General features: G+C 41.5%; 1 protein-coding gene across 1 annotated transcript; it reads left to right on the plus strand.

Moving 5' to 3' along the window:
• The first annotated feature begins 6953 nt into the window (after positions 1–6953).
• WNT8A (Wnt family member 8A) lies at positions 6954–16033 on the plus strand. Its single transcript, XM_083488224.1, has 6 exons — positions 6954–7595; positions 7713–7746; positions 7965–8103; positions 9667–9792; positions 10119–10261; positions 12790–16033. The coding sequence occupies exons 1-6, from the start codon at positions 7525–7527 to the stop codon at positions 13357–13359; spliced, it is 1083 nt and encodes a 360-aa protein (XP_083344350.1). The 5' UTR covers positions 6954–7524; the 3' UTR covers positions 13360–16033.
• Positions 16034–16599: the final 566 nt, after the last annotated feature.

The raw sequence follows: 16599 nt of genomic DNA on the forward strand, positions 1-16599 counted from the left end.
GGCTGATTAGCAGCTGGGCTTCTGGTTAGCCATCACTGCTGATGAAGGAATTTGGTAAATATGGTGCATATGATTTCCACAAGGAATTTCACACAGAAGTCACTGGGGTAGCAGCATTGCAGAGGAATGTGCCCAGATTTTATCAGTTAGGCCACTTATCTGCTTATTGCAACCTTCTCGAGAAAAGAGGAGGTCCATTTTGGAAAAGCATAAAGGGGATATCTGCCAGTCAGTTGGTCAGATTTTTATTTTATTTTTTGTAATAAAGGGGGTATCCCTCACATTGTCTAAAACAATAACATTCTTGGGTTTAATGTTAGTAGTGTCCTGCTAACATTACCTAGGTTGATGGCTATCTGACCCTAGGCTATAGACTGCCACCTATCAGACGCCCTACTATGATGAATGTTTAACATAATTCAATTTGCACACTAGATACGTCTTATCATAAAGCTTCAGTCCATCCCCAAAGGTTCAGCCCAAAGCTGCAAATTCCTGCTGATAACATTTCTATAGAAAGCTTCTTTGGGGACCTAAGACTGCTGGGACAAACAAAGATAAGTCATGTGTTACTCATGGTCACAGAACTAAAGGCATTTCATTGTACAGCAGGTATAATTGTGGAGAAAGACACATTCATTTTCATTTTTTTGCATATGATGTATGGGAGATTTGAAGGATACTTGTTAGAAAGGAGACAGTAAGACTTCCACCTGCCCTGTTAGGCTTGCCAGCTCTCCCAAACTCTGCATCTAAGAAGTAACTTCCCTTCCAATTGATTTAACACTGTAGTATTATAAACTGGGATAGGAGAGATAAAGATATCTCAAGTACCTCAACCGGTATTATAGCCTTGAGCTGCAGTTGTTGTTTGTGCCATCTGCAACAACCCTACTAGTACCAGGTCTGCTATTTGAACTGCAAGAGAGCAGTAACATAGGAGTCAGCAGTCATTCTAAATCCACAGCATCTGCAAACACCTGGAATCTGGATGTCCTGCTGCCAATAAATTAATCACAAGAAAATACATTGGGAGTGGATGCAAATTTCTCAGATCAGAAGTCCAGCCTTTGGAAAGATATTTGAAAGTTCCAATGATTGTTCTGAACTCTGTTTTGACATAATGTTTTGAACTAGCTATATATTCTAATAGGAGATGGGTGAAATATTTCATGCCACATATTTGCACACCTTCTAGATCAGGGGTGGAGGGCCTGTGGCCCTCCTTCAGTATTGAACTACAGTTCCTATCATCCCCAGTAATTGGTCATGCTGGCAAGTGTGATAGAATCTAAGACTATCTGGAGGACCACCTTGCCCCTGTCTTGCATCCTCTGAGGCTTGGGTGTGGAGGGATTCCATTCCTGAGATTGTCTGCTAACAAGTTGTGTTTAAACGCCCTATTCAACAAAGCAATTTAATCTATAAACATCCAATGGGAGTCTCGCAGTCAAAAGAAGCATCATACTAATTGAGAAGGAAATGTTCACTGTGGCAAAAATCTACAGGAAGGGGGGGGGCGGGGAGGAGAGCAGGTATAATTCTCACTATGTAAAATTAGGTTTCCAACATGTGTTTCAAGCTGGTGGTCTTCAGGGTCCATATAATTACACATCATTAATAAAATTAATTACACCTCACCACTATATTTTGTGAGCAAACTATATATATATATATATATATATATATATATATATATATATATATATATATATATGAGAAACACAAGCAAACAAAAATGGATAATGTTAAAAGGATAGTACTGAATGTAGGGTTGATTACAGTGCAATTCTATAATATCTGCCAAGAAGGAAGCCCCACTGAGTCCAGCAGGGACTCCTCTCAGGTAAGTGGATATGGGAACACATCTTTAGTGCCTTTAAATGGGAAGATAGCACATTGCTCTTGAATGTCTTCAGATAGTCATCTCCAATTATATATGTGACTACAAGTGGTTAAGTTGAAAACAAAACAGTGCAGGGAAATGAGTCATCCAAGAAACCTCCCCCACCCCGTTGTGAGTTTCTGTATACAGTACAAATAAAGTATATGGCATCACACATAGGGGATGTATTCTGGCCTCCCATGGAGAGCAATGCAGATGAACACAATAAAGAAAGGCCTTGTTATAGGTCTTTAAGGAAGGGGAGAATCTTTCTACGGTAATTACCCAGGTGTTGTTGTTGTTATTGCAGAGCTTTGCAATGTAGGATCCGATGCCTGGGCAAGGGAGCAAAAGTTGGATTTTTTTGGAGGCGTTACCTGCTATATGTATATAATTTTCAAATGTTCCTCTCCACTTTTCACACATTTGCGCCATAGCGGAATAGTTGTAACTATCATTCTATTCAGTTTCTGCCAACTATCCCAACTGCATATCCCTGACACAGTGAGACTGCCACCTTGGACACACTTATCTGGGAGTACCTCCTATTGGAATTATTTTGAATTTATGAGTAAACCTTGATAGAATGAGGTTTCTCATGGCTGCATGTAGTTTCATCATTTTTTCTTTTTCTTATAGTTTTTAAAATTGTTTGATTATAGGAAACAATTAATATTCCAAAATAGCATATACAGTACAACATGAACACAACTAAACAGTATAGCTGCATATAACAATTCCTTATAAAATCAAATCCGAGGTGCAGGTAAGGAGAAAGATCTCTATGTTATATTTTTCCATTTAGGCAATACAGTACAGGGGACTACCCTGTAAAACTTATTATCTCCCAACTTCTGACTGCTGTTATACTTTCCCCACTTTTTATTGACTTTGGGATAAGGCCAGTATAGAACCTCACTGCCCCTAATCCTGTAGGAACCAGATGCCAATACCATAAATATAGCTAGATCCATGGGATACCAACACATAGAATACATCACCCAAGATGATGTGATGACCACAGGCTTCATTCATTCATTTAGCTAGGCAGGCAATGCTTGTGAGCCATTCAATAACAATACTGGCTTACAATAACAAGCCACAAGGGGTGGGGGAGAGACATTAAAATAATTAATAAATGGCTGTAAAGGGGGGTAAGGTAAACTCCCAGAAGACAACTCTGTCAAAAGAGATTAGCCATGAGAACTCAGAATACCATATGCAGTCTTACTCCAAGCATTCCTGAGGCATATGGCTGAGAACAGAGTGCTTGGGTTCTTGGTCTGATCCAGCAGGATAAGGATTCTTGTTATGTTCTTACCTTTTGTCTAATTCTGCTGTACAGAATCTTCAAGTTCCATGGTAACTTTCAGGATTTTTTTTTTTTAATTGCCTTCTTTACTGACATCCACCAAACTATTAAAGATCAATTCAGGACTGCAGTTGGGGAAATAAATGCAGTACTGTACACAAAAGCAGCAGGTGCTTCTGTTGTATTGTTGGGGACTCTAAAGCGGGAGTGGGGAACATGTGGCCCGCCAAATGTGGAGGTTTCATTTGACTTAGAACAATACCATTATCATCCTAGTCAAAGGATGAGGAACCTGTGGTCCTCCAGATGTTGTTGGACTCCACTTTCATTCAACCCTATCCAGCATGGCCAATGGTCAGGGATTATGGGATTATAGGAGCTGTAGTTCAGCTACATCAGGAGGCCCTCAGGTTCTCTACCCCTGTCCTAGTCAGTAGGCTGCTTTTCAGTAGATATAGGGTTAGGTTTGCCCCGTTGAGAAGACAATTTCATAATCCTCTTGCCACCTTTTCCCTGGCAGAGAACGTCTGCTTTTTCAGTGCTGCACCACAGGAAGAAATTCAACAGTTGAAGCCTCCACTATTTCCCTCCATGCTAGGAAAAGCAACTCATTGCATTGCCCAACAACATTGTGAGAATGAGAGGTGGGCTCCCTCTTCACTACCAAAAACAAACTATCCTTTCCCTCCAAGGGCTTCCCATTGCTGCTAATCACTTCATCACCGCAGGGCTGTGAAAAGCCCAGATTGCAACTAGATTAATTTACCAAAAACAGTTAACATTTTTATCAGAGGAGTCAGCTACATTCCACTGAAAGTGTCTGACTGATGTTGAACAGTCTATGAAATGCAACCAGGACTGATGGGTTTCCAATGAAATCTGACACTCTGCAAAACTTACCTGGCTTCAGGCTATGAAGAATGTCGGCATTATTGCTAGTCTTCTCAGTTTAGTACTGTTTATATATCGCCTTTCTTCTGCAATGGAAATCTAGGCAGCATACATGGTGTTTCCTGGTGGTCAACTATCCAGGTACTGATCAGACCCGAACATGCTGAGCTTCCTTGAATTCCTGGGTTCAGATTCTTACACAGCACTGGGGAATCATAGAATTGTAGAGTTGGAAGGGACCCTGAGGATCATCTAGTCCAACCCCCTGCAAGGCAGGAATATTCAGTTGAACACGTGGCCCTTCTGATGCTGGGTACCACAATGGCCACGGTGGATGTGTCTGATGGGAATTGGAGTCCAGCAACATATTGAGAAGGGACGCGGGTGGCGCTGTGGGTAAAACCTCAGTGCCTAGGACTTGCCGATCGTATGGTCGGCGGTTCGAATCCCCGCGGCGGGGTGCGCTCCCGTCGTTCGGTCCCAGCTCCTGCCCACCTAGCAGTTCGAAAGCACTCTTAAGTGCAAGTAGATAAATAGGGACCGCTTTATAGCGGGAAGGTAAAAACGGTGTTTCCGTGTGCGGCGCTGGTGCTGGCTCGCCAGAGCAGCTTCGTCACGCTGGCCACGTGACCCGGAAGTGTCTCCGGACAGCGCTGGCCCCCGGCCTCTTAAGCAAGATGGGCGCGCAACCCCAGAGTTGGTCACGACTGGCCCGTACGGGCAGGGGTACCTTTACCTTTAACATATTGAGGGTCATAAGTTCTCAATCCTTGATGCAGACTGAGTACTAAGATAGATGATCCAATGGGTCTGGATTTATCTACCGCAGCTTCCTAGGCACCTAATTTAGAAGTCTTAAGTCTTCATAAAGATATATTATCAGAGTGCGCCTGCAGCTATGAATTTCTGACACAATTTACTATTCAAGTACTTAGTGATTAGGTAATTGTTTTTGGCAAAATGCAATGGACGAACACAAACAGAACATAAAGATTAGATAGATAAGGATTTCAGACTTTTAAAACAATTTTTTTTTTGGAAGGTGCTAAATAATGACTTTTATGCGAAAACCCTCTTCAGATTTGCCAGCCATGTTCCCATCAAGCTCTTTATTATAAACAGGCCCTTTCCCGGGCTCTCTGGAAGGAGAGCTATCTTCCCAGGATGTTAATGATTAAGAGAGTGACTCCAGCCAGAGTTTTGTCTTCCCTGCAGGAATACATTCACTCTGTGAAAGCTCTGGGCTCATTAAGAGGTATTTTGCATTCATTATATTCTCACTAGCCCACTGTTTTAATCCTCTGGTTGCAAATGTTTGTTTGCAGCTTTGCCAGACTGGCTCCAGGTTTCCCTTTCACATGATCTTGGGTGATGATAAGTTCCTTCTATTGCTTGCTAATAAACTTGGAGTCAAGGGGAAATTGTCTTTCAGAGGGAAGGAGCCCTGGGCCTGCCCTGGCCATGTGGCTTATGCTGCAGTATGGAACTGGCTACCAAAACAGCTGGTGAAATGTTTCAGTGATGCCTTGTTTCATAGGCAAGGAATTTTACACTCTGTGTATGTGTATATGTATGTTTTCATATTTATATCCCACCTTTCCTCCAAGAAGGTCAAGGTGGTATACATAGTTCCCCTCCTTCCCATTTTACCTCACAACAATCCTGTGAGGTAGGTTAAACTGAGAGATACTGACTGGTCACCCAGTGAGCTTCATGGCTGGTTTCATATTATGAGAAGTGATGTCTTCTGTTTCACAAAAGTTGTTCTTTTTTTCCTTTTTTCTTTTTGCAGAGAGATTCCTTGAGAACAAGTTTAATTGCAGATACTTGAACCACTTTTTCTGGAGTTATTTAATGGAGTTTGGTTATGTTATTCCAGAGTAAATTGTTTTAGGAGTTCAGCCAAGTGGTACTAGTCCTGGGTTCATATCCCAGCTGTCATTAGCTCAGTTAGTGATCTTGGAAAAATAATTACCGGTGTCATTTTTTCATCCATAAAGTAGGAATTAAAGTCATCTGCCTCACAGAGTGGTTAAGAAAATAAACAGGTGAGTGAAATATTAATTGTTTTTAGAAAATCAAATGAATATTGCCCTAACTATAGGATGGGCATTGCGTCTCATACAGATCATGTCTGATGGAAACTTAAGAACAGAGGTGAACTTTATCATAGTTATACTGGCATAGGGAGCCGAAAATGGGATTTATCCTGCAAAATACTCAGAAAAGCAGATTGTCCCTAAGCTTTTCACTACATAGTCTTTCAGGAGTTAGATCCACTGAACAAAGGAGCACTTGTTTCTGAGTGCTTCCACTCTAAAATGAATTTTCCCCCCATGCCAAATGATGCTCCCACTCACAGCTTTCCATAGGCCCAGAAGACAGTGTTCTGTGGCAGCTGGAAAACTAATCTATTGCATGATGAGCTTAATAAATACTTTCCTTTTGGATATGCTAGAGAAAAGTCCATTGACAATTCCCAGTCACTTCTGCTTTAGATGTTTGTATGCAAGGGAAGATTCCCTGAAATTGCCAGGGTCTCTATTCTGCTTGTCCAAAGTCAAGTTATAAAGAATGGATGGGCTTTTGTGCAAAAAAGTACAATCACCAGCTTTTATTTTCTGGAAGGAACCTGTCGCCTTAAGCTACTGCATGCTGAGGAGAAACTAATTGGGTAAAAGCGGGATTGCCAAAGTGCCTGGCCTAAGCTGGTACTGATACTTTTGAATGTTCTAAGCCTTAGAATCTGCCGCTGCTGCTGCTTGTTTTTGTTTTGTTTTTTTAAATCCTAGCTGAAACCTCAAGTCTATGGCCAAATCCACAGCACATTAACTGTGGGATGGCTCCTGCAATGGCTATTGGGACTTCATTGGAATCATCAAGCATTGTAGCCATTTTTCCCCCAGAGAGAGAAAAAATAAAAATAAAAATAAAATAAAATAATAGATCCTGATTTGGGGGGAATGGCAGAAGAGATGGTGGTGAGAGACCTTGGCTAAGGAAGGGGAGGTGTTTGTTTGTTTTAAAAGAGAAAGCAAGTGCACTTCAGCTGCAGTCAAAAGCTCCCTTAATTGAATTAAAAGTTCTCTATTGTTAGGCAAGTTTGCCCTTCTTCAGAATCACTACAGAGATTCAGATGGCAACTGCCTCCCGGCCTTTTGAAGTGCACCATCAGGCGGTTCCTTTGCTATCTTTTCAACCATTGGATCAGAAGCTCTTTTATCATTGGGCAGCAAATAGACGCCCTTCAGGAGCTCAGCTTATAAATAACTTGGGATTTTGGTTGCTGTAACTTTCTTTATTCTGGATTATCTCTCATTTGGCATAGAAAAAAAGGATCTTAGCTGTGTGTCCTCCTCCCCACTCCTATCTAGAAAAAGCCTATGTTGTCTGGGGGGGAAAGCTTTTGGATCTGCTAGTGGAATACAGAGTCACCATGAAGACGGGCACCTTTGCCATCCTTACTGTTATTGGAATTTACGGAGAGATCTTCAGGATATCAGCATGGTAGGAGCTCAAGCCTCACTGCTACTAGGTGGTTCACACCCACTTCAAAAAGGATGGCCTTAAAATTCTGTTCAATGAGGTGTTTTATTGTTGTTTTTCTCTCTTTCCCTCCTTCAGGTCCGTGAACAACTTTTTGATGTCAGGAACCCAGGTAATTCCCACCCACCCCTTTTCAATATTGTGAGTTTAAATAGCTTTCAATGTAGTCTGCTTGAATGAAGTAACCACATCTGCTGATACAAAGCTACAATTCCTTGTGCAGAATGGAGGGGAACTGGATAGAAACTGGCTGTTTCAAGGATGTTGGGGGGGGGGGGGTTGAGAGAGAAAATAAACACCTCACTTCACCTCTTTTTTGGTCTGTTAAAGGCATATTTGACATATTCGTCCAGTGTGGCTGCTGGTGCCCTACGTGGAATTGAAGAGTGTAAGTACCAGTTTGCCTGGGAGCGTTGGAATTGTCCTGAGAGCACCCTGCAACTCTCCACTCACAATAAGCTGAGAAGTGGTAAGTGGATTTCTGCATGTCCTTTCCTACAGTCAGGTCTGTCTGGGTTCTGTGGTGGGCAACTTCTAATGAGGAAATGTGGGCTTGTTGGCAATGTCAGGCTTTGATCCTGGAATGTGTGAAGAAATGAACAGACGAAAATGCTTTTGGAACACATTCAGAGTTGGGGTTTTTAAATGAATAAATTATCATTTATTGCGTCTCGTCTCACCCTTCTTCTAAGGAGATAAGGCTGGGGCACAAAGTTCTTTTGCACTCCTTTCACCTTTCACAACAACAACCTTGTGAGGTAGCTTAGACTGAAAGTGAGCAACTGGCCAAAGGTCACCTAGTGAGCTTCGTGGCTGAGTGGAAATTGGAAGTAAAGTTTCTTCAGCTCTTTTCTCACAGTCTAACCACCATCAACCTGGCTCTCATTTCCATCACCACTGAAGAACAGGGAAAGTGCTTCCAGATCAGGGGGTACTTTTTCCCGAGAGACCTCTCCCTCTCAAAAAATAACACATTGGATTTACCCAAGAACATATCTATATATTTTAAAGCTACAATCTCTCTTCCTATTTATCTTGTTTGAAAAAAAGTCAAACTATCTTACAAAATGCAAATGGAAGGAATCCATCTCCAGAATAAGAAGAGCTAAACAAACAAAACAAAACTGCTGTGTTTAGATGATTTCTGATATTTTATTATTTATTGTTGTTTCATTTTATAATGTATGTCATTTTAGTTTTAACATACTGTTTTAAGGCCCATGTGTTTGCCGTCCTGGACTTCTTTAGGAGGAGGTGTGGGATATAAATTCAATAATACATTAAATGGATGGGTGCAATTCTATGCCAGTCTACTCAGAAGTACATCCCATTGAATTCAATGAGATGTACTCCAAGATAAGAAGGTATAGGATTGAAGCTTCAACAGTAATACTAGTATAAGTGAACTTGTTTCAGCTCCAGCTTTCTGAAAATAATTACCAGCTGAAGTACCTAGTACTGTATCTTCATATTTAGGTGGCCACATTTTTGTTTAAGACATTTTTTGTTTAAGAATGGTTTTATTGTTTTTAGTTTGAGTCTGTATCTTTGGTATTTTATCGTATTGCACACAGCTTCTGTAGCTTTTAACTATAAAGTGGTATATAAACCTGCGAAATAAATAAATATTAGCAGCAGCAGCAGCAGCTTTATTTCCCAAGAGCTTTTAGAACAGTACCTTCTCTGTACTTTCGCCAAACAGGCATGCCAACTTTGTATGATATGACTCTAAAGCAAGATAGTTTACCAGCCCAATAGCTGGGATATAAAAGTTGTGATCATAGACTTTTTTGTTTCTGTGTTAAATGATTGTATATATTCCATAATGCTCTGGTGCTAGTGATACACAGACCATGTTTAGTGCAGAAAAAAAATCCTGACCTAATGCTTAGTGTCAAGTATTATATATCAATGCTCATGTTATAGTGGATTTATAAAAGCGATCTAGAGACCAGGAAAGAGTAGAAGAAGAAATGTAGGGGACAATTTTGGCCTTTTCTTTTCTCCTGATGCTGACTGGTCCTTCTTTCAGCTACCAGGGAGACGTCTTTTGTTCATGCCATTAGCTCAGCTGGTGTAATGTACACTCTTACCAGGAACTGCAGCATGGGAGAATTTGAAAACTGCGGCTGCGATAACTCAAGAAAGGGACATGCAGGTGAGACCTCACCTTTGTGGGCATAATTCTGGAATGAGTTCATTACGTATTGCTTTGCTTTTCACACTTCTAGGTGGCAGAATCTCCATCTCCGCGCTTTGTGCCAGCTGTTTTTGGTTGCTAAATCTGGCTTCCCAATAGCAAGAAAGATACAATTCAAACTAAATTATAATTAAAATATATTTCTTAGCCCCTACTTTCATTCCGGTCCAAACCTGGCTATTACCCGTTTCCCTGTTTCTTCTGTGATACCTCCATGTGCTCAAACCCATTTCTGTTGGAAGATTCATACCAGTTTGCAGATTATGTTATTTTTGTCCCCCCAGGTGGAAAAGGATGGGTTTGGGGAGGCTGCAGTGACAATGTAGAATTTGGTGAAAGAATTGCTAAAAAATTTGTGGATGCTTTGGAGACAGCACATGATACCAGAGCTTCAATGAATTTGCACAATAATGAAGCAGGGAGACTGGTAAGTGAGAAAATATGTAGTCTTCATTTGAAAAATACTTCTTTTAGAATGTGTAAATGGCCAAAGAGAAGAGTGACCTCAGAGTCGCCCCTTCAGGCTGTCCTTTTCTGAATAAGCTGACTGACTCACTGATTTCATGGGCTGACTGGAAATAAGGGTTGTTCAACACTGAATGCGGGCAGAGTCACCTTATCAGGCCCTCAGGGTGAATTCCTGATTAATTTTACCTGCTTCTTATTTTCTGAAATAGAGATGGGGCATACCTAATTGTTTTAAGCAGGGTGGAGAAACTACCACTTCAGTGGGTTACTTTAAAAACAAAACAAAAAAACCCTTACAATTGTATTCATTTGTATTCGGTTGCAACAAAACAAGAAAATAGTAAAAATTTATTTTTTTAGTTCATAAAATTTATAGACCGATTGATTGTAAAAAACACACACCCTTAGAGCAGTTGACAAAAACTAGAGACAGTAAAATCAAGAAAAATGTACAACCCCACTTTAAAACATACCAAAGTTAAAATGCTGAAACAGATTAAAATCACCTCGTTTTCTAAGCATCTGGATTGGTTTGTCTAAATAGGAATGTTTTTAGCAAGCGCCGAAAAGAGTGCAGGTCTCAATAGGCAGGTAGTTCCACACTGTAGGTGCTGCCACACCAAGCAGTCAAGTTCTTACAAATATGGAACAGGTATTATGTGGCACCTGTAGTAGTGCCAATTTGGTTGAAGCGGTCGAGGTATGGCATAGGTATGGTAAAGTGATCTCATAGGTAAACTGGTTCCAAGTTAAGAGTTTTATATACTAAGAGCAGTGGGGGGGTTTTCCTAAAAAAGTTAATGGGTACTCTCATTCTGCACTAACTGCAGATTCCAGATTAAGCACGAGGGGAGCCCCACATAGAGTGTATTGCAGTAATGCAGCAGAGTGCATTGAAGTAACCAATGCATGAACTGTTGTGGCAAGGCTTTCCTGTTCCAAGAATGGCCATAGCTGTCGAACCAGCTGCAGTTGGTAAAAGGCACTTGTAGCCACTGAGGCTACCTGAGCCTCCAGTGACAGAGCTGGATGCAGAAGCACCCTGAAACTGCTCCTTCAGGAGACAAGCAACCCCATCTAGGGTAGAAAACTGAACCAATTTCTCAAACACAAAAAACAAAAATATACACTTTGCTTCTATCCATATGGCTACCAGACCCGTAATCGGCTGAGCAAAATTGTTGCCTGCTCTCTGTTAGGTGGATCAGTTTTCTGTTCTAGGCTCTCTGGTCATGGTTCAACCTAGTGGCTTGGACAAGTCTCATCATGACTCCTCCTCACTCTGTTTCAAAACAAGGGAATGTTTTTACACAAGGGTGATCAGTTCTGTTTGATTAGTGTGATGCAACTGAAATTTGAAAGAAGCAAATTTCTGGTTTAATCTCTGTTGATATATAACATGACTTTAAACAATTTGTTCTGTTAAGCACATTTTTGGGTGCAATGAAGATTAACCTCTTAGGCAAAGGACTAGCATCCTATACATTCCTGATAGAAGCATGCCAGTCTTGAGTATCTTCTGGACTGAAAATTCAAGCTGCAATTCTATGCCTACCGGGGAGTAAGCCCCACTGAATACAGAGGAATGATTTTTGAGGAACATGCATTGGATTGGATGGCATGCTGCTTCCATCTAAAACAACTCCACATAATTAGGAAATTTAGCTCCTGGAAAATAAATACTTTTAAGATGTAGGAAAATAACTTTTAAGATGTAGGAAAGCTTCTGATAGCATTATTCCAAATCTTGGTCACCAAGGCCCAGTGTTGGCATTCATCATGGTGGGCTCAACATGGTTATCACTGGTCAGCAGCTTCCTTAATTAAGAAATAAATATTAAAAGCTTTGAATGGCATGGTGCTAAACCCAGGGCTATAAATGGAAGCACATTTTGCACAGGCTGCAGGTGCTATTAACTTAATTTCCCCAGAATTACTACTATATATTGGGGTCTAGGGGCATTCTGGGTAAATTAAGCCCTGATGGGAAGGAAGACAGTTGCTGTTTATCATGCACTTTATACCTGCCTAAATTCCCTCTCCCACACAACTTTTTAAAATGTGAGCAGTGCTTTTTTTCTAGACTTTTTAATAACAAAAAAGAGGTTTTGATACTGCGTACCCTTGAGTACCCCCTGGAAAAAAACCTGCACTGGGTCCTCTTTTGCTTGCAATAAGGTGTCCTCCAGATGTTATTTGACTCCCCATCAGCCACAGCCAGGAATGATGGGAGCTAGAGTCCAGCAACATCCGAAGGGCACCTGTTGGCTTTTCTCCTACTAAGGGCAAATGAAGACGGCCACTATTACAGCTGCCTTGCCTGGTGCTTCTCTTCTCTGTGTCTCACTAAATGTTATGGCCCACATCCTCTCTCTGCCCCTTGCAATGTACATCAGTGTGGAACTGGGGGGTGGGCACAGAGGGCACATTTCTCAGGCTCATTCCAGACTTGGTGTTTTTAATTGTTCTCCTGTCTCTCCTCCCAAGGCTGTAAAAGCAACCATGAAGAAGGTTTGCAAATGTCACGGGGTCTCAGGGAGCTGCAGCATCCAAACCTGTTGGCTGCAGCTTTCAGATTTTCGAGAGATTGGAAATTACCTGAAGATCAAATACCGCCAGGCTCAGAAGCTGGAGACAGACAAGAAGAGAATGAGAGTGGCAAACAGTGCAGACAGTCGTGGAGTCACACTCGAGAGCTTCAGCACCCTGCTATCCGGTGAACTTGTCTACTTGGAGGACTCTTCTGACTACTGCGTCAAAAACATGACCTTGGGCCTCCGCGGCACTGAAGGACGAGAATGCCTGCAAGGCGGTACAAACCTGTCCCAGTGGGAGAAGCGGAGCTGTAAAAGGCTCTGTTCAGAGTGTGGGTTGAAAACGGAGGCTAGGCAGACAGAAACAGTCACCAACTGCAACTGCAAGTTCATCTGGTGTTGCACCGTGAAATGTGAACAGTGCAAAGAAGTAGTCACCAAACATTACTGCTCCAGACAAGACAGCTCTTCCTCCAATAACACTCGGAGGCGAAACAAAGGACGCAAATCAGCAGCTGTCTAACTACTACCTATGACAGCCTTCCAGCGAACTGTTAAATGATCACATTTCAGGCATACAGTATTTTTTTACTTGGAGCATCCAGAAAAGCTTTATATATTTGGACCATGCTTACCCAAGTCCCCCCCCCCCCCCATTCTGGACACATCTTCAATTTGACCAATATATGGAACAAAACTGGTACTCATTCGACGTATTTGTGCCGCTCCCCACCCCCCACAATAATATACTCCACGCCACTTCTGCTTCAGGTACCTATTTCCCTACTCTCACACAATTTAGAACAATATTCTGCCCTATAAAGCATCCCGATATTATAAGGATCTGTGGTCCAGGCTGGAAACTGGGATATTTGAGTGTTTTAACTTTTCACTGGTGTGTAAGGGGGACAGGCTGTTGGAATAAGATAGCCACATATCCCATACCTTCCAGGAATCCACGTGCATACACAAAAAATAATAAAACTAGGAACCCCCAGAACCAGGCCCCCACAAGGAGGAAAGTGGCGCAAGGGCTCTGGCAGGGACCTAGAGCCCTTCCCCCACTTCCCAAAGCCCAGTGGGAGCTAAAGCCTGAGAGCCCTCACACTGCCTTCCGAAAGCTGGGGATCACAGCTTTGCGCAGGTGGGGTGAGGGGAATATATAAATTGAGAGTGGATTTCTGCTGCTCTCCATTTATTTATTTATTTATTTATCCCCCTCCCTCCCCAAACAAAGCTGCGATCGCGTAAGTTAAACAAGCGTAAGATGCAAGTTACCTGTATGCTCCTTAAGCTTAGATTGTATACTTCCAAGGTTTTCCAGTTTACTTCTAAAGCTTCATAGTTAGCTGTAAGTGCACTTGTAGTCACTTTATTGTCTGTTTCTGGTTGAAAAGCCTTCCTTTTTTGAAGTACCAAATGCAAAGGTATGAAGTCCAGATTTCAATATTGTCAAAGCTAAAATGGTAGAACAAATTTTCCCAGGTCTGGTTTACAAAGTCAGGGAAAATCATTTACCATTATTATGGAAATGCCTGATGGTTCTCTTGTGTGCAGCCTGGTTCCCATTAATATTTTCTCATGTGGTTGCAGTAGCACAGCTGCTTGTGTGTATGGAAATCTGAACGTGTGAACTGTTGCACAGTGATTTTCACACCCACCATGTGATGAGATCATGACAAAATTAAGTTATGTGGGATCTAAAGCAATAGGGACTTAATGGCCATTGTGTTTTCAACAAGATAGGTTTTTGCCTCTGCAAGTTATTGCATGTATACGATGTATGTACCTCACCCCTTCAGGCAACCGAGTTGCATGCAAAATCCGCCAAAATAACACTTGATGGAGAAATATGGGTTGTCTGAATCCTTACAACATACACTATGTTTATTCTTGAATGTATCTAATGGAATTCACAGGAAAGTGTAGAGTCGGCTTCTTTGTAATGCTGCATGTGCATCGATTGTAAATATATATATATTTTTAGAATGTGAAACATATGCACTTTTTGATGTGAGGAATTTAGAGTCCCTAGTTCTCCCTGAGGTGGGGGTAGAATACATGTCTGGGCTAAACCGCTTCACACTGCATGTGGTGTTGAGGCCTGTATGGCAGAATATCTCTTCATACCAAAAACATTAATTTCATACAGAAAACAATCTCATAGAAAAAGGTTCACATGCAGACTTCGTTCAAAATACTAGTTTTCTGTATGCAAGCTGTGTTTCTGTATGGAGAAGTGTTCAGTCAGAGGAGCTCCTACCCAGGGTCTGAAGTGGTATGGCAAAGATCCAGTTTTACCACCTCACTTGAAAATAAGCCATATTTCCCCCCAGTTAGAATACACCTACTTTCTCCAACCACCACAAGGGTGGCTTTGTGGACAATATTATGTTTTACCTTCAATGCATTTTAAGTGTACTTTTCACAAAGTCATTGCAGTGGATAACCAAGCAACTTTTAATTCTCTGTTTCTGGACGAAATGCTGTGCTTTGGTGTCCTTTGCCACCTAAAATCACAATAAATTCAACAGCTATCAATTTGGTGCACTTTGGTAGCTGATCAACGTGTCCTGTTTTGAAGAGATTATTATAAGACAAGTGAAGCTGAGGCTTATTTTGCATATTATTTTGCAATAAACCCTTTTAAAAAAATAAAACAAATGTTGATTTTTTTAAAAAAAAACTGCTTAAAGTCTCTGTGTGTGCCATGTGGAGATAGCTATATACCTATGCACACACAATAATGCTACCTTAAAAAGAAGCGGGGGTGAAGAGGGTTGCTATGGCTGGATAGCAGCCCACAAAATTAAGCCAGACAGTGACTCTCAACAGTCCCTTTTTCTTTAGGATATAAATTGGGCAGAATACTAGATTGCAAACATTGGCCCAGTAAAAGTAAATTTCCCTTGTCGCTTTAATTTGTCTATTGTCTAATGTTCTTCAAACAATGCCGGCTCCAATTGTGTTTGATGTGGTAAATATCAGGGCTTGTTGCAAAATTCTTTATTCTAAGGAACAAGATTAACCCTTTGAACTGGAGAGTATAAGTGAAAACTTGGAGGCAGTTGTGAATGTATCTGTGGGCTCCCTGCTGTTTGCTCCTATAAACAACCTGAAGACATGCATGCCTGGGAGGGCAAGAGGAGACACTGGCTTCAGCCAAATTGGCCTCTTGATTAAATGTGTATTCCAGATCTCTTCCTGGATTCAGCTGATTATTTTGGTGCCTCAAGAGGCTATTTCCCCCCACAAGGTTTATTAGCCATTTGCCGTGTTAGATATTTGGTAGATGACCTGTGTCAAAGAACAGCTAACTTGGCTAGTTCTCAATTCCTACCTTCCCCCTTGGGATGCCAGGTATTTTAAAGCAGGTCTGACCACATGGCCCCAAAGGATGATAACCAATGGGTGCCTTCTGCTATTGACTCCATTATATTATATATTTCTAAAATTTTAATCCAGTGCAAGGTTGTCACGTGGCTATTAGTTACCAGTTGCTGGAAACCAGGCTCAGATTCTGCTGGAGGGCTTCCCAAAGGCATCTGGCTGGCCACTGTAAGAACAGGATGCCGGACAAGATGGACCTTTGGCCTGATCCAGCAGCCTCTTCTTCTTTTCTGACTGCTGAACATACTTTTCGACAATTTTGAGTCCAGCATTCTGTTGTCATTTCCATCAACCATCAACCTTGGTACACGCTAAGAGTTACAGATGTTGCCATGGCTAATGCTTCAAGCTTCAGAGGCTGTATGATAAAAAG

Source organism: Podarcis liolepis (assembly GCF_965112155.1).
Source record: "Podarcis liolepis genome assembly, chromosome: 2".
In the NCBI taxonomy this organism is placed as follows: Eukaryota; Metazoa; Chordata; class Lepidosauria; order Squamata; family Lacertidae; genus Podarcis; species Podarcis liolepis.